The sequence below is a fragment of the Corvus kubaryi genome, unplaced genomic scaffold, assembly GCF_017639235.1.
Source record: "Corvus kubaryi isolate FWS band 111438036 unplaced genomic scaffold, C.kubaryi_AGA036_p1.0 37394, whole genome shotgun sequence".
In the NCBI taxonomy this organism is placed as follows: domain Eukaryota; kingdom Metazoa; phylum Chordata; class Aves; order Passeriformes; family Corvidae; genus Corvus; species Corvus kubaryi.
Window position 1 is genome coordinate 6,092,191 of NW_024581133.1, and position 20,193 is coordinate 6,112,383.

The 20,193-nt window shown below is 44.7% G+C and overlaps 1 protein-coding gene across 1 annotated transcript in view; it reads right to left on the bottom strand.

Moving 5' to 3' along the window:
- Window positions 1–20,193, bottom strand: part of AGBL1 (AGBL carboxypeptidase 1) — a 276,286-nt gene that overhangs the window by 222,630 nt on the left and 33,463 nt on the right. Inside the window, exon 6 of the mRNA XM_042039542.1 lies at window positions 6,045–6,082. Within this exon, the coding sequence (XP_041895476.1) occupies window positions 6,045–6,082 (38 nt within the window). The remainder of the gene's footprint in view (window positions 1–6,044; window positions 6,083–20,193) is intronic.

Genomic DNA, 20,193 nt, shown 5'->3' on the forward strand with positions numbered 1-20,193 from the left:
GGACCACCCCTCCTGGAGCGAGTATGCACAATCTGTGTGGCAAGTGGCAAAATGCCTTGGGTCTTTTGACCCTCTTACTGATATTCTTTAGTTAGGCCCTTTCCTTCTCCCTGGGTATGGTCAGTGGCCAGTGGAAAGGGAAGTTTTCTTACCACACAGCTTTCAGAGGTGCCCAGGGATGGTGCTTCCTATTTTGAGTGAACTGAAGGGACTCCTGTTGTGTGAGGTCACCAGTGAGAACTCGGCACCAAACCCAAAAAACCTGTTTTGGCTAAAGACTGGGCTGATAAGTGGCCAAAAATGCATCAAGAGCAAAAATCTGACTCTACAGCAACCACTTTAAGCTATAAATATCTGCAGCCATCAGAAGAGCTCTCCCTTCACAGCAGCTGGATGTGTGGTACTGACCGCCCCTTGAGCAAGGACAGCTCTCAAGGCTACCCCTCAAGGCTGAGGGATCCCTTGCCTGACACCAGACATGGATTTGTGTCATGGATAAGTGGCTTTTTTTGCATGTGTGTGACATTTAAGACACACGTAGTACAGCTTACATGATCATCTTTGTATCCCATACTAACCTGAAGTGCAGTAAATCGAGTATTGCCCCTCAATCCATCTGTACTTATTAAATATTTTCCATATCCAGGTTTATTGATTAAAACTAAACTACTACTAGACCAGATCTGTCTGAGCAATCTCTGACTCTTCTCCTAGACAGTCTGTCTTCCTAATCTTATTCTGGCATCTCTGACAGGGGAGCACTGTCTTCACCAACACCCCCAAACCTGTCCCTGGCATTCTATTTTCTTTGCAAGAGTTTCAGTTCTGCCTGATGAGACCGGGGTGAGAGGAAAATGCTCAATGCCTTCTTAGTTTCCAACATTTCTAGAACTGCCCCTCCATTTGTGTCTTCCAGAGCAGTGCTGCTCATCAGTGAAAGTCTGAGGGCTGCAGCTCAGAACATTTGAGCTGAATCATCTGTGCATTCACCAGAAACATCTGACATTAATCTCCAGCCAACATGCAGAAGCCTCAAATGGCTAAAGTTGCATCTAAATTAGCAAGGGAATCACGCTAGAAAGAAATCCCCAGTTTTGACAAAATTCTTGTTCTGTGTTGGGGGACAAGGACAGACTCTAAAGTCAGGTTTACAGCCTAGTAGATGAAAGCCCCGTGACCACCAGTGCTTCTGTGGACATTTCTGAAGCCCTCTTTGCAATCCAGTCCTCTTTGAAGTGTTTGCCAAGAACATGGGTACCACTGGAAAACATGCAGTGCATTTAATCACAAAACTGAATTACAGTCAACCTGAAATATGATGAGCAATGCACTGCTTACCAGGCAGAACAAAGAGATATTTATCTTTCTGTCTATCTGCTTAAATCTCTTTGTTGATGCCACTCAGCTGATTCATTATGCCAAGAACATACTTTGCTACAGCTTGGAGATAAGAATACTCTGCTAAATTAACCCTGTGGCCCCTAAAGCAGTGAAAGGAATAAGAAAAACTCCAACTTCCCCCCTTTGCTCTAGTCGTTTCCCCTTGGGAATGGAAAATGCAAGATAGCTCCTACAGCAAAGAGAGCACAGCTGTTTTATTTGGTCATTGAGAGGTCATTTTTGCAGAGAAGAGCACAAGGGCTCCCTCTAGAAACAAAATTAATTGTGCCCATGAAGAAACTGAGTCACACATGAAGCACTGGGATCACTTCAGAAGCTGCTATTCGCTCAACTCACATTGGAAGCCAGAAGACTGCCCTGTAGTTTTGCCCTCAACAGTTTCCCTTTTCTCCTTTGCTGTTTGATATCACAGGATTTTCTGGTTGCAACTCATCAGAAAACCAGAAATAAATAAATAAATAATAAAAAAATACAGTAGCACAAAATCTACAGTGTGATTTTTTTGACTGAAGTGGTTTGAGAGAGCTTTAATAAGGATGTCAGAATTTGGAAGACTTCCTCAAATTCAGGCACTAAATTTTCTGAAGCCAGATCCTCACTGGAGGCACAAACACTGCCCATGCCAAGACAAAGAGGTAAACAATCATTATTACAGATGCCAACAAGAAAAATGCAGGTCCTTGACACTTAGGTTTCATTACACCCACCCTGAGAGGCAAAACAGCAGGAAGTTGCCATGCCCCAGGAGATGAAAGAAACCTTTTTCTCTGGAGCACTGAATTACTTTCAGTTTGGGATATGTCTGTGAATGAAGAGTCTCAGGGAAGGGAATATAAAGGACATTGAAAAATAATTTTCTTTACTACAAAGTGGCTCTTCTCAGAGAGATAAAATATAGGATCAAGACTACTTGCTTCCCAAAATTGAGGAAGAAAAGTCAGACACAATGCTTGGTTTAGATTATTATGAAAGGAACTGCAAAATTCAGCTCCAATCACAATATTCTACATGATGTGATGATGGATTTGGAATCAGACTGATACTGGAGTTTGAACCCAGAGATGGATAATAAAGACTTAAACTGATGATGAGAGATGAGTACCTGGTGCAGTATTAGGCAAATCCCAGACATGGTGCTGTTGGCTACAGGAAATGGGATGGTTTAACAATGGGGTGTTTTGACTCGAGATCAAAGGCCTGCCTCACTAGATCTGTTGTGAAGCATTATGAATTCTGATGTAGAGAGTACAGGCCTTTCACACGCCCTAATCCGCTTCTGTGCTCGAACATCACTTTCTGCTCCTCAGAGGTACTTGCCCCTCCTTGATGCCAACATAAAAGGAAAAGAACGACAGTGATTAGTTTATCCCAGCAGCCACAACACACAATCCTTATGGTTCAACAAGAAAATAAAAGAAGTGGGTGAAAGGTTAAATAAAGGTTAGTTGATGAAGATGGGGAGGAAAGAGTAGGAAATGAGAGATGAAAGTCTGTGGGGGAAGACAGGAGGATAAAGACAGCAAAAGGAGGAAGATATAGAAAGAGAAAGGGGAAAGGCCATCAGCAATAACTGCTGTTGGCACACAGAATTGCCTTGATGAAATAAGCACGATCAGGAGGTCACCACAACCTGTCTTTTTAAATTGCTCATTACAATTTTACCAGGCAAGCATTGCACCAAGGGCCCTGCCTGTTTCCCCAGCCTTTTCCCTCAATTTCCGCTCAGCCAATGCCTCTGAGACCAGCTCTAGCTAATTTCCTTAAAGACATGCAAGCTGGTAATTCTGGGAAGCACAGATAGTCGGGAATAACAAACACAGCCAAAATTAGATTAAAATAACCTGCTGATAAACAAATTACTCACCCAAAATACACATTGGATTAGGCACGGTGGGGATCCCTATAATCACATCGCCACCGTGTGGCTCCCGATCCTTCACATCCCATCCAGCCTCAGCACCCCTGGCAGGGGTTTGTCTGTGCTTGGATAGCAGGTGTCCAGTTCTATTCCACTCCCCCCAAACTGGGAATGGTTTGCCTGGTTTATTCTAGGGTTTGGGTTCACTAACAGCAATATGCCCCATGGTTAAGAGTGACCTGGAGGGCGTCTCACACCTCTGAGCTCTGTTCAAACAGGATCCAGCCCCTCCACGCCTGGGGGTCTTGAAGACACAGGAGTGTTCAGCAACGAGCTTCCCAGGCCCTAATACAGAGCTGATTCAAGAGATGAAGACAGATGTACAGAGAAGAAATAGAGCAAAGCCCAAGGAAGCTGGAAGACTGTAGCATGTACATCCTTGGACTAAGAGGAGAGACTTTGGGAAAGTTGCAGTGCCTCATCCCACGTTAGTTTATCTATAGCTATCAGGAACTGCCTCCTCCTCCCCACGTGGGCTGAAGTGAGCATCTAGAAACTGAAGAAGGAAGAATGGACACTGGAGAGAAAGAATGGACAGGAAGAAGTAACACTGGAGAGTTTGACTGTAATACAATAGAGAAGAACAAAAAAGCTCTTGACGCTCTCATGACAATTCAGCACCACTATAGGTATTTACCAAGCAAGATGTTCAGCCTTTACTATAAGGTCAGACAGAGTTACCACGGTGGACCAGACAACAGATATTAAAAAAGCAGTGAGGCAATGGAGGAAGAACTTGCTGTGAGCTGTTTTCTGTGTGCATGTGGGCATGGCAGGTGAGGAACAGCAACTGGAGGAACAGCATGAAAGGATTGGTAAAATACTCTGGGATGCTTGCAAAGAGCTAAGTCAGGAGTGAGAGACTGGCTGACGATCAGACAAGAAATGTCTTCTCCATATCAGTAATCTGAGCTTTCACTGATAGAAAGGTGCAGCACTGCCATTAGAAGGGACTTAAACTTCTACTCCTCCTTTATTTGCCATCTCTTTGATTATCACCACATGGCAATCACTGGAAACAGGGACGCAGGACAACCTGGTCACTCATGTCTCACTGAGTTTCGAAGCCTTTCCTCCCTGTTGTGGATGAAGCACAAGTTTGTTGTGTCCCATTGCTAATTTGTTTAGACCAGACTTCCCCCTCTGAAGCACAGCAACAATTTCCCAGGTCCATCTGGATTGGCAATTTTTCTTACACTGATGTCTCTTTTTCAGGCATATCTTGCTTCTTGCAGTTATGCACCTGATAAGTGAGCATTTAGCATCAGCTTCTGTTAGGAAGGAGACAGAAGCCAAACAGTTTCTAGCCAGCCCATGGCACTGCAGGAGGACAAAATCTCAAGTAGAGCTTATGGAGCCTGAGATGAAGATGGATGTTTCTGAATCCATCAGGGAGACACACTGCCATCTGCCTGCTCCCTTTAAAACTACTGTGTGCTCTCCCAGTGCAGCTCTGCTAAAAGCAAGAGGGGACACTGAACCTCCAGCAGAGCCCCGTGTATAACCATAACCCCTTGGATGACTTTGGGCTGAAGCACTCAAGGATAGGCCCACAGGGATACCCCCAGAATGGCCACCTTCTTGTCCTGTCTCTTACAGCCTTCAGCACCATCAAAATACAATCTCCCCAGCATTTCCCAGCAAGCAGGTTACTGGAATTCTCAAAAAAAACCTAACAATTATCAGTCTACCACTTCACCACTGTAGCACTTTCCAGGATTCCTCCCTTCCATTTAGTTTGTATCCCACCTAAAACATGCTCACGTGCTTCTGGGTGCTTTGCTTTATCCCGTTTTCATAAGCAATTTTCATGCTACAGCATTCACCAGATTTGATCCTTAACTTTCCAAGAACCCTTGCACCACTCAAATGCACTGAGGCCATGGCCACAATTATGTTAACCATGACAAAGAAAGATGTCCTGGTGCAATCCTGAAAAAAAATTCATCACTTTTCCAAGCATGGTGAATTTATCTCAAGGAACCAGAGCTGTTTCTCACATCTCCTGACCCACACTTCCCAAAAGATACAACCTGCTCACATTTGTATGCAGCTACAAGAGCAGTCTGCTCCAAAAGCCTGGAGCTTCTCATGCCCTGAACCACAGGGCAGGGAAAAAACAAGACATTCTTGGCCACTCAAAACTCCAGAAATCATCCCAAAACCACAGTTCAGGCTGACTTGTGGTACGTGGTGCTCCATTTGATTTTACAGTATCAGCCCCATTTCCTAAATTCCAACTCCACTGCCTTAAAAAAAAAAAATAGCTGAAAATAGATTATGTCTTTTCCTAAAATCACTTTACCATTCACAACCAAACAACACTGCTGTTATTCACATCCTTTTCTCCCTTTCCATGGAAGCAACAACAAATTGGGAAGGACAATAAGCATTTGTCGCTGGCTGGAGGAAATCCCCATCTCTCCCATTATACCAAGCCCAGGACAACCAACGTTCCCTAAATACCAAAAATAAGAGTCCAGCCTGGCTCCCTGGGCAGTTTGCCCCTGGGCACTCCAGGCACCATCTCCCACAGGGCTGAGGGAGCTCCAAGAATCAGAACTGGTATAGGAATCTCCTGCACTACTGCCTCTTTCCTACACATTGTTCTTTGGGACCAAGGGATGAGGGAATACCAAGGCAGAACGAGGTTCAGCAGGATCATTCTGTCCAGCAGCACAGCACAGAAAGGAAAGTCAGAAAGAATATGAAGAAAAAAGCTTACTTGATTTCAGCAGAGCTGCCAGAGCCCCAATGGCTGCCCTGGGGAAAGAAGAGAGATGGAGAAATAATGTCAATTTCTTCAATAATTTTTGTAACCTTCATCTTCACAGTCTTCTGGGCCAGGCTTCCCAGATGGTCTAAACTGACAGCTTATGATGGACTTTGACAGAACTGCAATGTTTTACACCAACAGAGGATCCAGCCTCTGCAGCTGACTCTGTTATTCTAAAAGACCATTAGCCCTCTAGCTTTACTGTTACACTGATTTGTAGTGACCATTAAAATCTAAAGCAACACCCACATATCCAAAGTGATCTAGCAAGTCTTTAAACTGCCGCCCCAGAGCTTTTTCTTTGTACCAGAGACTCAGCACATGCCCACTCCAGACACAAGTGCGTCTATCTGCATCAGATGATAATTTTCATATCAAGCTGGGACATTGATGTCAATATTTCCAGCTTCTTTTTCTATTTCTATAAAATCCCACTTCTTTTTCTATTTCCCCAAAACAAACTTCATTCCTATCCTCCCTCCCAGCTTTAACTGAAAACAAAATTGAATTTCTTAACTGAAACCACATCTTGCATTGCAGGGGTATTTAGAGGGCCCCAATCAGAGGAGGACTTGTAAGAAAGCTGTTAAATCTCTGTAGTAATACTGCTTGCAGTGAGAGTAAGGGCAGGGACAGACATTTCTGAGGCCCTTCTTGCCCTTACCTGCACATTTCATTGTGCAGGTAAGCAAGTGAACATGCCTGAGCTAGCACAGCACTGGTTTGACTGGGCACTGGTCACTGACATTTGCAGCTTGAGAAGCTGAGCTGAGACATCATTGCTCCCCAACTTCTGGAGGCAAGTTCCTTCCTCATGTGGTAAAACCTCCATCCCACATGTCTCACAGAAGACTTTCTTTTCCAGTCATGTTCTGCTGGAGCAAGATCCCTGTTCTAACCTGGCTCACTGCTGTGAAGTTAAGTGCCCAGAGCTGATTAAATAAATACAGCTATGAAACCTCCATGCGCTAGGATTCCTTAAAATGTAATCTCTTTACAAACCAATCCCCAAATAAAATTGTATCACAATCCATACTGAGCCAATTATCATCCTGCAGCAAATAAATATTTTTTGTCACCAAGTTGCTGTTCAATATGTGTCCTAACAACAGGTGACACTAAAAGATTCAAGAGCTGGTTCTTGCTGATACTGGGTCAACATCTCTATCTAAAGTCATTGCTTCATAATGAAACTATCAGAGTTCAACAGCAGCTTTACAAACTGCAAAGAAAATGTGCCCAAATACAAACAGAACAGGAAATCACTAGCTAAAAATCTCATTAGTGGAAGCACAGCCATGCTTTCATTGCTTCTTTAGCTCCAACTAAACAGCAACCATTCAGATGGTGAAGGAATACTGTCATCCCCCAGCTATTCAGCCTGCTCAGACAAGGAATACTCTACAGCCACTTATCACTCAGTCTCTTCCCCAGTTTAAAGTCTGGGACAAAGTAAACAACTCTAAGCAAGTTAAAATTCCAGCCAGAGCATCTCCCAAAGCTCACACTCCAGTACGTGCCTTTAAAAAGGGACTGCTCTACATACCTATACTTTACAGGCCTAATGTGATGTCTCAATCACAAGCCAGAGCAGCAGAGCGATGAAGGAATGACCAGAGTATCTCTGGCTCCAAGCAAAAGAGTTCTCAGAATTTCCTCTAGGCATCTGATTTATTTTGTAGATGCTTATGAGCATTGCTAAGAGTTTCAGCAGAGCTACACCACTGCCATAAAGTCAACACTGCCAGCAAAATTCCCATCAGCCAATAAATCAGCAAACCTGGATCTTCCAATACTTTTGGGGGGGCGGCCTGTGAGCCACGTTGTATGCAGACAACTTCATTCATCCTCAAAGGATCCCAGAACTCCCAGAGCATGTTCTCAGACAGTCTAATCTCCAGTTCCTGCTGCCTAAGTAGGGTCTAGGTGCAGGCCCAGTAGACTGACCCCAATGATATGCATTGCTTTAGAACAGATTTTGAGAGAAAAAACATAAAAGACATGAGGATAAACTGCAAAACAGGTAAAATAAGTTTAAGTGATAGAACAGACAGATTAAGCCAGCTTAACTTGGTATCTTTCTTTGATAAGATAACCAACTTTTTCTACACAAGGGAAATGTGGTAGATCTAACTTATCTCTACTTCAATAAAGCATTTGATATGGTGCCACACTGAAAATTATTAACCAAGATGGAGCACATGGGGATTAGTGTAAGAGTTACAACGTGGGAAAGGAATTGGTTAAAGACTCAATGACAGGAATTGTGCTGGAAGAGGAATTATTAGTCTAGAGGGAAGTTATGTGTGGAAGTCCTCAAGGATCTTTTCAGACTGATCTTATTTCATCTTTTCATTAATGACCTTGGCACAAAAAGTCAGAGTATACTAATAAAATCTGCTGACTGTGTGAAGTCAGGAGCTGCTGCCAATAGCAGGGAGTTCAGAATATCTTTCAGGAGTAACAAGATGTTCTTGGGTTCTGAAGGAATAGAAATGTGATGAAATGTAATAGCCAAAGTGCAAGGTTAAGCATTTAGGGTTTAATAAGGATTACTGTTATGAGCAGGAGCTCATAATTTGGAAATTAGTAGAAGGACACCCTGGATATATGAGCCCATTAAGGGATGACGACAAGCATGACCAGCAGGGTGACAACCATGAAAAGGACAGATCATGTCTCAGAAAAGCCACTGCCAGTGGAGAAGGGGAAGCATGAATGTTCTCATACAAGGCTTCACCTGAACAGCTGTGTGCAGAACTCAGAAGGAACCATGCAGAAATGTGCCAAGGAAATCATTATGGTAACAGAGACATAACTCATTAGGAGTCTTAAAGATCAGAGTTTAGTCACCTTAACAAAATGATAGCCAAGAGACAACTGGATTGTTCCCCACAGACACACTGGGTGACAGAGAAGTAAACACTGAGGGAGGCAGAGAGATACTTAGGCTGAGGAAAAAATTTGGCACTAGGACAAATGGATATAAAATGGCCGTGAATAAATTTAGCTGGAATTGAAAGGATAGGTTTTAAGCACTGGAAAATGAAGGCATGAAACATCCTCTTGGCAACAATGGGACAAACAACCTAATGACTTTGAAAAGGCAGCTTGGATTGCTTTTAATGGGACTGCCAGGCCCAGTTACCAATGAGGGAAGGGTCTGAGAAAAGTGACCCAGGAATACTGCATCCCTATAGCCTTACATTTTAAACACAGATATAATGGGAATGAAATGAGAAACATGTATTCTAAGTGCAGAGTTAATCAGCCAGCCCAGAAAAGAGCAGCTGCACCAGCTTAAGATGAAGTCCAAAGAGTCCAGTGCCCTGTGGCCAGCAGTGCCAAGGAAAGCAAGCAAGGCCACAACAGAAACAGTTCTAGGACTTGAAGAACAGACTCAAACTCCAGCAACTTGTGGTCCAGAGATCCCATAAACTAACAATGGTGCCTTTGGGAGGGGTTTCAGCTCTTAGCTGATTTTGCTCCCATATATTTGCCTGGGAATTTTTGAACTTGTGAAAATTCTTAACATTCATAATTATCCTGGGAAAGTACTTCACACCTACATTGTGTAGGGAGTCAACTACCTGCATTTGTTTTAAGTTTGGACTTTCAATCAGCATTGTAATTTGCACATTAAGTCAAGTGTTAGCCATCCCCAAAATATTACCTGTCTTTGATGCTGAACAAAATCAAACATACAAAACACCCTGTGGGAACCAATAAATCATCAAAGAGGAATAGAAGCAGAATAGGCTTTCACTGAAAGCAGCAGCAAGACCACTGAAGCAGCAGTAGGGCTACAGCAAGCCAGGCAAACAGTGTTTGTGATAATACCAGCATCTCTTAGCACCATGTGGCAAACCAACAGCATCTTTGCTGGCATCAGGAGATACAATGAGTAAGCCCAGGACAGGAAGACAGAGAGAGGAGTTCATAAATTGTGCACAAGAGCAAGGACAGGGCTGGAGGAAGATGAGAACAGGAGGAAAAGTTTAAGAGCACAAGAAAGATGACTTGATGAGCCATATGCCAGGCCAGAGAATTTCATAGCATGCCCAGAGCAAATCTCTGCATTTTTCTCAAGAAGGAATGGAGGGGAGATGAGGTGGAGAAAAAGGGATTAAGTCATTAAAAAACTTGCCAAATCTGTCCAGATATCTTCCCCTGATTTTCTGTGGTAATACATTAGCAAAATCTTAGCTGTTTTGTCAAGTCCAGTGTATCCCAAAGAAGACTCATTTATATATTAAAAAAAAAGATGTGCAAATAAAGTTGCACTATCTTATAAAGCATAATAATAAATGCTGCTCCATAATCAGAAAACATTAAAAACTCCCTGTAGTAGCAGTCGAGACAGCCGCTCTGAAGAATGGAAAACTTTGAAGTGTTTCCAAGTCAGCAGCTTGGGTATCTGGGCAGGAGTACAACTAGCAGACAGATAGACAAATGCAACTTCCAGATCCTGTGCTTAGGAACCAGCAGCAACAACAAAGAAAAACTCCATGTCCCAGGCCAAAGCACAATTGGATTAGCCAGTAAAAAGGAGTCCTGTGCCCAGGTCACCTTTTCAGATCTGAGTTGCCAGGATATTTTTTTGCTGGAAATCACTGCAGGCAGAGGTGCCTGAAAGCCAAGATCTCAGTTCACAGCAGGAGGCACTCTGATGGACAATGCTGGGCCTCTGTTTCTGTCTCTTGAGGAAAACAGAAGGACTCCTGGAAATGCAAAACCTCACTCTAGAGGAGATACATGGTTGATGGCACAGAAGGGTTTTAAGACTCACAGAACACACTGATGTTGGTGCACACCCACCCAGGACTAGTTTGGAACTATGGACAGGGGACAACAGAAAAGCCAAAGACTGAACAAAAAGGGCTCTTCAGATCATCCCCCAAGCAACTTAACTACCCCGCCTTCTATGAAATTGTGCCTTCTACAGGCTAAAACACAGAACACCCTCTTCAAATCATTGAATGAAAGCTAATGACTAGATGATTTATTATATACCTCTTCAACCTGATGCCTGATTTAATTCCTTACAGCATTCATACCTGGATGATAAAGACATAAAGCACTATTTGTATAGAAATGTAAGAAAAAGTTCCATCCCTGCCTGGCAACCCATGTTGCTCAACTCCTCTTGCTCTTCACCCTGCTATTTCACATATACTCACTTGTTGCTGTCATGTTTATTCATACCAAAAGCAGTGTGGGGATATGTATTTGTACAGCACCTGGCACAATGGATCCCTGACTCCGAGCTATCACAGCTTACAGGCTTAAAGCCCCTAAGCTTCCACAGCCCCTGTCTCCAGGAGGAATTGTGTCCTCAAGTGTACACATTATCTGGCTGCATTTTGCCTCAAACCCCTGGGACTCATACTTAACGACTGGAATTTATACAGTCACAGAACCACTCACTGTAAAGACAATTTCACATTTGACAACTGAGAGACATTCAGAAACAACACATAAGCACCACAGCAATAGGTGCTTTATAAATCCTACCAGAAGGTAGATCTCATCCAAGGCAGATGCCTTGAAAGTAGTTTCCCTTGTGGCCCAGAAATAGAGATCTTAAATATGCATGCACTTGCACAGTGATTTGTTTTAAAGACTTAAATCCAGCAGCTTCACGTCTTGGAAATATGGGTGGGCAAAAAGCTGCTTATGCTGCTATTTTCATAGCATTGCTAGTCTAGGACTTATGCAAAAATACCCACCATCTTGTCCTCTTTAATTCCAGCTTGTTAGCAAGGCATTAAAACTTACACTAATGGCAAAGTTTGCTTACAGTCTGCAATGTCCCACACACTGCCAACAGGTGGAGTTTGGAGATCCAGCTGTTGTGCACAGATGTGCTTTCAGTGTAATGCTGAAAGATGAGGGGGGAAAAAAAAAATAATCACACACTACTTTTCTAATGGATACATCCATTCCAGTGACCAGCATGCCTCAGTTCCCAGGTTCAGCTGAAAACCTTCACTGCAGTATCTTCCAAACACTTCTGCCTGCTCTGCAGCCTCTCAGGTTAAAATCAGTGAAAGGATACAACCTTCCAGCCTCTTTCATCTCTGCCTCCCTGAAAGAGCAGTGACTCCAGGCTTATCCTCCAGGCATCCTTACAATTATCCTACTTTCTCTTGTGTGCAACGAGTACAGAAGGAGAGACAGCTGTATCCTAAAAAGTCAAGCTACTCTTTACAGCTCTAAATTAAATTAGCTTCAAAGTAGTAACAAAGAAGAACAAGGTACATGAAATGCACTTAAAACCTTGCCAAAAGAATGCCCAGGCATTTCTTTCAGCGCAGGGCAGAGTTGGCGCTGCCTCCCCAGGCAGAAGCCATACCTCAGAAGATTATGTCAGCTCCCTCTCCAGGGTCAGATGTCACCAATATGGCTGAGGCAGGCTGTGACAGCTTGTCATTCACATCAAGATGAAGGGGCTGGAAGGTTCACAATCAGACAGTATTCTTAACAAATTCATCACCCAGGCAGTTCCATGGTGACAGTGTGAGAACCCAGCTCTCACACCCCAGGGACACGTGTAAGAGGACTGGGAAAGGGGCTCAATACTATCCTTGATTGATTAAGAAGAGTGGTGAGGACACTCATCGAGGCCACCTCTGCTAACAAGCACCAGCAGAGCCCTATAGAACATCTCATACACAGTTAAAGTGTGTCAGGGAATGTGGTTAAATCCCCCTCCTTTCCCCAGGCAGCTGTCTTCCACTCCCAATCCAGTTACTACTCAGTTCAAAAGGGCCTCATGTTCTGTTGGCTCACTCCTTAGCTGTCATTTTATTTGTAGCTCATCCATTCCCAGCAGCTTTTGCTTTGGAAACCCCAGGGACTGACATGAAGACTGGACTGCTGACAGGAGACTGTGTGTTTCACACATGGGGGAAGACATCCAGCCCCATTTTTCTTACTTCTGGCTCACTCAGCCTTAAACTTTTTTGACTGTTGTGTACACCCAGAGTAAGGGCAGGGAGAGGGACATAATCCTTGTACCGTACTTAGGGCATGATGAAGTCAAATGACACTTATTGGTGACATACCCAGGAACCCTGGGCTCAAATCTCAGCAGGGCAACTGGGACTTCTTTCATTAAGAGAAATTGAACTGCAAGTGCTTTGCCACTAGGGAGTCTCTGATGGTGAACTATCCTGGGAGAGTCTGGGAGCACCCAGGGGCTTATGACGCCGGAAAATAAGGCTGCACACATCCCATACTGCTGGCAAACCACTGCAAGGTCTCCATTTTATGGATACCCTCAATTACTGGCAGTGAAATATCCAAGGGCAGCTTGTGCTGCTGACAGTCCAGGTAGGGAAGTGTCTATCATGTCACTGCTTGTGCCCAGAGCTATTTGAAAGCATAAAAGGGGGGCTGGTTTCAATGCAGTCAAGGCTAAGAGCTGCAGTTCTTCCTGACTGCTGGTTAGTACAAACCATCTCTAAGGCAGCAGTAATCGCAGGGTACAACATCTCTTGAATGCACTTTGTAGTGAAGGTGCTCTTGAGCTGTGTTTTAAATAGCTACCTTTCCTGCATGGAGCTAAGCTGCTGTGGTGGATGGAAAACCTGAGTTCTCACTTCAGCTTTTCCGGTGGTTTTCAGAATTTTGAGGTCTGTTTTGTTTGAGGTTTTTGTTTGGCTGGTCTTTTTAACCAAAGAAATAAACATCTTTCAGAGAAGCTAATTGAAAAAATTGTACAACATAAGAAAAAGGACACGAATTATGAAGCTGAAGGACTAAGAAAGCATCATCATCTTCCTTGAGCTCCTCCAAGAAAGAAGACTGACTTGTATAGAAGCCTTTTCTTTAAACAAAAGTCAGATGTTTCAGAGTAAAGGAGGAATAACTTATATCGAACACAAGATAAAAAACTCCATTCTTTTAAATCTAATAGTACTGTTTCCATATTACAAGACCCTAGAAGTAGATCCATCAGTTTATGTTGCACTTCCCCTCTGGTCCTATTCAGATGAAGCACATCCATAAAGTTCAGCCAAAGGAAACTCAAAGTTTAAAATCTCTAGGGAAGAGGTCTGGATTGCAGAGGGGTTTTGGATAGGTCAGAGCAAGAAGCTGTTTCATGCAGCAGGTGCAAGTGCAAAAAGATACCTATGAAATTAATCTTCTTGCATGTAATGCATTTATCAATCCCCATGTGCTTCCCAAGGAGGTATCATTCCCCTTGTTATGCACACAGGTCAGGCTGTGTCTATCCATTACCATTACCTAAATACCAAAGGATGGTGGACAGGTTAAGACCTGCCTGAAAAGCTCATATGCAAGTGGAATTTCTACAAAATATGCAGAAGAAAATGCGTAGAATAGGTCACCAATATTTTCGTCTTTTCTAGCTATTTCCACTTCTCAACCTTTCTAATGATTGTGTTCCCTAAGTACATCCACACACAGCCCTCCAGCCCTAAATTTAGTGTGAATTGGGTGTTGGGGTCCCTCCCCTGCCATGGAGCCCTGGGAGAGGGGCCCTGAGGGCACAGACACGGGGTTTCCCTGTCCCTGCTCAGCCTCGTTCCCATTGGTTGGTTTGTGTTCCCTGCGCGGGCAGAAGGACCCTTGGTCCCGTGACTGGAACAGTTCCTCGGCAGAGCTCCGGCCATGCGGCTGGAGAAATAAACATCTCTGAAACATCTAGCAAGAATCTGTCTGTCCATATATATTTCCTTTCCACGGGACTCCTGGTTTGATATATGCGTGTTGCAGGATCCCCACTGCAACATAATGGTGGTGAATGCGGGCAGAACGATCCCCGATCCCTAAGCGACTGATTTGTGTGAGTAAACCCTGGAAACTTTGGATTCCTCTTCTTGGTTTTGCTTTGCTATTCCATATCTGAACTATGGAGGAACCGTGGGAAGACTCTTGGCTCTCCGAGCCGCATATGGACATTTATCTTAAACTTAAAACGATTCTTGAACAACGATTTGTAAATTTTAGCTTGATTCAAGCTCAGAAAGAACTGAAACACTTCCTGGCATGGTTGTTTAAGAACTTTTTCTATGTTTCTTGGGATTTAATTCTTACGAAGGGCTTTTGGAAAACCGTTTGGACACAGTTAATATTTGAGTCAAAATATATGCCGATGGAAGAATATTTTCGTGAATATTATTTAGTTACTGAGGCTGTTGAGCAATGTCAGCTGTGTCTTGGCGAAGGGAAGCCTAGCGCAGGGACCATGCGGCCCAGGCCACGTGCGCCGAGCGCTCTGCGAGCAGCAGCGAGGCAGTTCCCGCGCGCGGGCAGAGCCACGCGAGCCGCAGTGTCGGTGGCGGAGCGAGGCGTGGCAGGAGCGGCGGGACCCGGCGGTGCCCGCACGGCGCAGCACAGCGCGTGGTGGAGCGAGCCCCGTGAACACCAGACCGAGAGGGGCGGCGCGCGGGCGGCGGCTGGCGGCGGTGGAGCAGAGCCGCGCCCAGCCGAAACGCGCGCTGGAGCAGGGCGCGGGGGGGTCATCGCTCGGGGGCCCGGCCGAGATGTGGGTGCAGCGCCCGGCAGCGGCAGCGAAGCTGCGACCAGAGGAGGCGACGCACGGAGAACTGAGCGGTGCGGCCCGGCCCGCACAGCCCCGAACGCGACCCCGGGAAGAGCGCGCAGGCACCAGCAGCCCCGACAATTCCAACACGGGAGCGACCGAAGGAGAGAGCAAAGACGCAGCGAGACAGAAAACAGCAGCCACTCGGAAAAAGATCATAGTAACTAAGACCTTAGGGATAGTAAAATGGTATAATGTTAAGCAAAATTATGGTTTTATAACAAGGTGTGACAACCAGCAAGACATATTCGTGCATAGAACTGCTATTAAAAAGAATAACCCTGAAAAATACATCCCAAGCTTGGGAGATGGAGAGGTGGTGCAATTCAAAATTATACGAGGTAGAAAAGGGTTACAAGCATCGCAGGTCACTGGGCCTGATGGTGTTCCTGTAAAAGGCAGTATATATGCAAAAAATCGTAGTCATGTTAGACAGTATCTCTATTGTAAGTCCCCCCTACAGTCTCCCTTTCCTAATCCCACCTTTCCCTTTTACCCTATGTCCTATTACCCCCAGTGTATTCCCAATCCGTTTTTTCATCCATGGTTTCCCTCACAAAACCATGCTTTTGCCAACTGTTTCCCCAAAAATCCCTTTCCAATGCCGAGTGGGGGATGAAAAGGGGGAGGGAAGAAGTTAAACCCTCTCCTGCCTCAGTTTCCCCACAAAGCATGCTCAGAGAGTTCTGTCTCCCTTCTGTCAGCCCTAAGATGTTCCACAGAATCTGTTTGGACATTTAAAGACTCAGGAGGGTGGCTTGTTTTGTTTTGAAACTGTTCTTGTTATGTTTATCCAGTTGTTTTCATTCTCCTTTTATTAAAATAAAACGGGTGAGGTGTTGGGGTCCCTCCCCTGCCATGGAGCCCTGGGAGAGGGGCCCTGAGGGCACAGACACGGGGTTTCCCTGTCCCTGCTCAGCCTCGTTCCCATTGGTTGGTTTGTGTTCCCTGCGCGGGCAGAAGGACCCTTGGTCCCGTGACTGGAACAGTTCCTCGGCAGAGCTCCGGCCATGCGGCTGGAGAAATAAACATCTCTGAAACATCTAGCAAGAATCTGTCTGTCCATATATATTTCCTTTCCACGGGACTCCTGGTTTGATATATGCGTGTTGCAGGATCCCCACTGCAACAATTGGGCACTTTACAATTTGTTGGTCCTAACTGATGCTGCCAAACAGGAACTTGCTTGGAAATACTGGGGCACTCATTTGTATGCCACGTGTGCACACAATACTGAGCTTAATTGGCACCATTAAATCAGTCTCAAATTGAGAACAATGCATAAACATGCTTGAGAACCACAAAGTAACATTCACTTACAGATTCACAATAGGCATCTTGACCTGAATTTAAAAGGCATTTTTATGTCTAAACAAGCAGGTAGCACTCAGCAGGATTTTTCAAAGCTCCTTTGAATACTAAGGTCAGAACTACCTTTTAACTGTACATGTTAATCCATTAACCTGCTGAGAGGCTTTCTTTTATGCTTACATTCCCTTTCTTCTTCACACATTTAAATATCACTGAAAATCTGGACATTCATTCAAAAAATCAGGTCCCACCTAAGTACTTTCAGTCAATGCCAGTAGCTAGTCTTAAGAAATTTTTCAAATGTGTCTTTTGTGTGAGAAAAAAATGCCCATTTTACCCACCATGTACGTCGAAACACAGGGCTGCAAAACACACGTAGAATAGTGCTGGAAATGTACAATACTGACTAGTTTTGCCACAGGTAAGCATGAAGTTTTGGGGAAAAGAAAATGTTGCAATTGCAGAGCAGGGAGAAAAAGCTTATTAATTTGCCTGGGATTTTCAATAAGGGTTTAGCAGAAAAAGTCATCCTGCTCTTCACCTCTCTCTGTGGTTTCTGTCTTGCTGGATAGAGAGGGAGGGGTGGGGATACTGCTGTATTGTGCAGTGTATCTGCAGGAAAAGGAGCAAAGGTGTGGAAAGCAGACAGCTTTCCCACTGCCCTGCAGCAGTTTCTGGACATAAGACCTCCAGGCTGCCATAGGGGAGGCAGCAGAGTCATCTGAGGATGATCAGGTTGGCACAGAACAGGACAGACGCTGCAAACGAGGATGCATCTTCTGCAGAAGCTGTGCCTGCAAGCAGGCTGAGCCACCACCTCCAAGAGCAGAACCCCAACACCTGCTGTGACCCTGTCCTTGTCCTGTCGTCATCTCCACAGCTCTGCAGGACAGAAGTAGGACATCTGACTGCAGGGAAGGCAGCCTGCAGGTCAGAGATGAGGCTCTCTGCAAGCACAGTACCTCGAGATATGCAGCATTTCAAGGAACAGCAGTGGCAATGGCATAGGTAGGGTCCTGAGAAAGAATGTTTGTTTATTCATTCCACTAGAACACACAAGAGTCAGAGAAACAGTTTTCTCTGCTAGGTCACCATGTTGCCTTCCCCACAGCACTTTGCCCAGCTGGTGCCTGAGGTTCAACATGCAGGAAAAGACTTTGACTCAGGCTTTGAGAGGAGGAGCAGGAAGACTGCCATGCCAGGGGCAGCCAGAGCACAGACTCACCTTCCCCCCCCACATCTGCAAGCAAGGGGATTTGAGAGCAGGCAGTTCACACCAGCCTCCATTGCAACACAGGTCACAGCAGCCCCGTCGAGGCTGCTAGTAAGGCAGCATCTGGCTGTTCTAGCCTAACCCTGACTCTCATCCAGTCACCCACAGACTAATGAATCTGTTCAGTTGCATATCTGGAACTCCTTATTTAGCAATAATCTGGTCACATCTTAATGCCTGTGCCTATTCTTCACAACATTTAGCTAGAGTGTTTAAAAGGAAGATAAAGTCAGTAAATGTCAAATGCACCAAATACTGGCTCAAATTCTCTTGATATTTGCTGTTTGAAAGCTTCAATATCACACTGGCATAACTGCAGGGGATTTTTGAAGCTGCAGTTTGCCAAAGCCTAAATAATAAAAGTTAGGGGTTGGGTTTCTTTTTTTCCCCCCGCTCTTCCACTGGAAATCTTCCATCTGATATAACCCAGCCAAACTCTGGGGTCTGAAAACAGACCATATCAAAGCCAAGGCTGGTAGAATTTGAGCTGTAAATATAATAATAAAGTAAAAGGGATAAATAATTAAAAGGCATAGGAAAAATCCTGAGCATTATCAGGATGGTTCTTCCACATGCCTGTTTTTTCTACACAGTAAAATCTGGAAGGTGGTTAAAGCTGGAATGACCACAAATTTTAAAGTGCAATTTTAAACAACAATGAAAAACAAGGAGAAATTAAGCTCTTGACTAGACAGTGGCAGCTGTTGTGCCATTGCAGCATATGCCCTACAGTCCACACAAAGCCCAAACTCTATCCCCTTAACACAGGGGAGGAAAGAAACATATGGAATAGATGATCTGAAGTTACAGGATGGTCTCTCTTTTCTATTCTGCAATAATCTGGCTTGTGCTGTCTCAGAGCCATGACCTTTCCAAGGTTTGCACTTCAGGGGGAGTTTCCATTCCCATCCCCAGAGCTGCAGCCATCCATGTTGGGAAACAGCAGCCCTGTTCTTCCTCACCAGCCACTTCCTCAAGTTTTCAGGTTCTCCCCTCCACATTCCAAGCCCTGTCTCTAAACACCTCCCAGAGCAGCTAAGCTCTGGGTTTATTTACAGATTTTGCTGGCATTGCTGCAATCCCAAGTGTTGCCCTGTAGACAGAGATCGAGAAGAGTCCTGCCAGCATTAGTGAGCCAGAGCCCTGTGCTGAGTCTGTGCCACTGCTGTTACAAAACCTTCTCTCCCTAAAAAATTCATTTCCTCTTCATTGGCAAATACTCTATTATTTACTTTATCTCTTTTATTCTCTGTAATAATTTTTTTATAACTATTCAAAAGAGCCTGAAATACTGAAGACTTTGCAGCTCTCTTTCTCTCACCCACTGGAAAGGAGTCTCTTGTGTCTCCTCTGTATCTCTAAATCCAGTTACCCTTCTGCTGCTACACCTGGTGTGGCTCCAACAGTGCTATCAGGACAGGGAACCCTGCAGCAGAAAGGCTGTTGCTAAGGCTTTGACACTGTGTCTCATAACTCTGCCCAGGGCAGGTCTAATCACTGCTGTGCTTTAAAACCACTGATAGTCCTAGAGACTGGCTCACACTGCACCTGCCAGCATTGCCAGCACTGGTGGAGCTGGGAAAAAGCCTTAGCAACCACAGGAAATTCTTGGGGTTGATTTCCTTGTAGGGACAGCACTGTGCAAATTGTTTCTGTATGTGTCCTGCATTGAGACTTTCATTGTTTTTCCCAAATTTCCCTTGTCTATCTTTGGACTGAAAGCTTTTGTGGGGAGGATATCACAGCTGCTTTCTACCCTCTTCATAAGGGCAAGAGGCTTCTGGGTGGGAGGAGAAATGGCAATAAATCAAGTGAAAGGCAAAGAAGAGGAGATTCCTGGGCTCTCACATGTGCTGACGCACAAGTGAGTGCCCTCAGCTTTATCTGCGCACTCTCTGGCCTCTATCAGAGATTCACGTCATTACCCAACTCAGTGATTT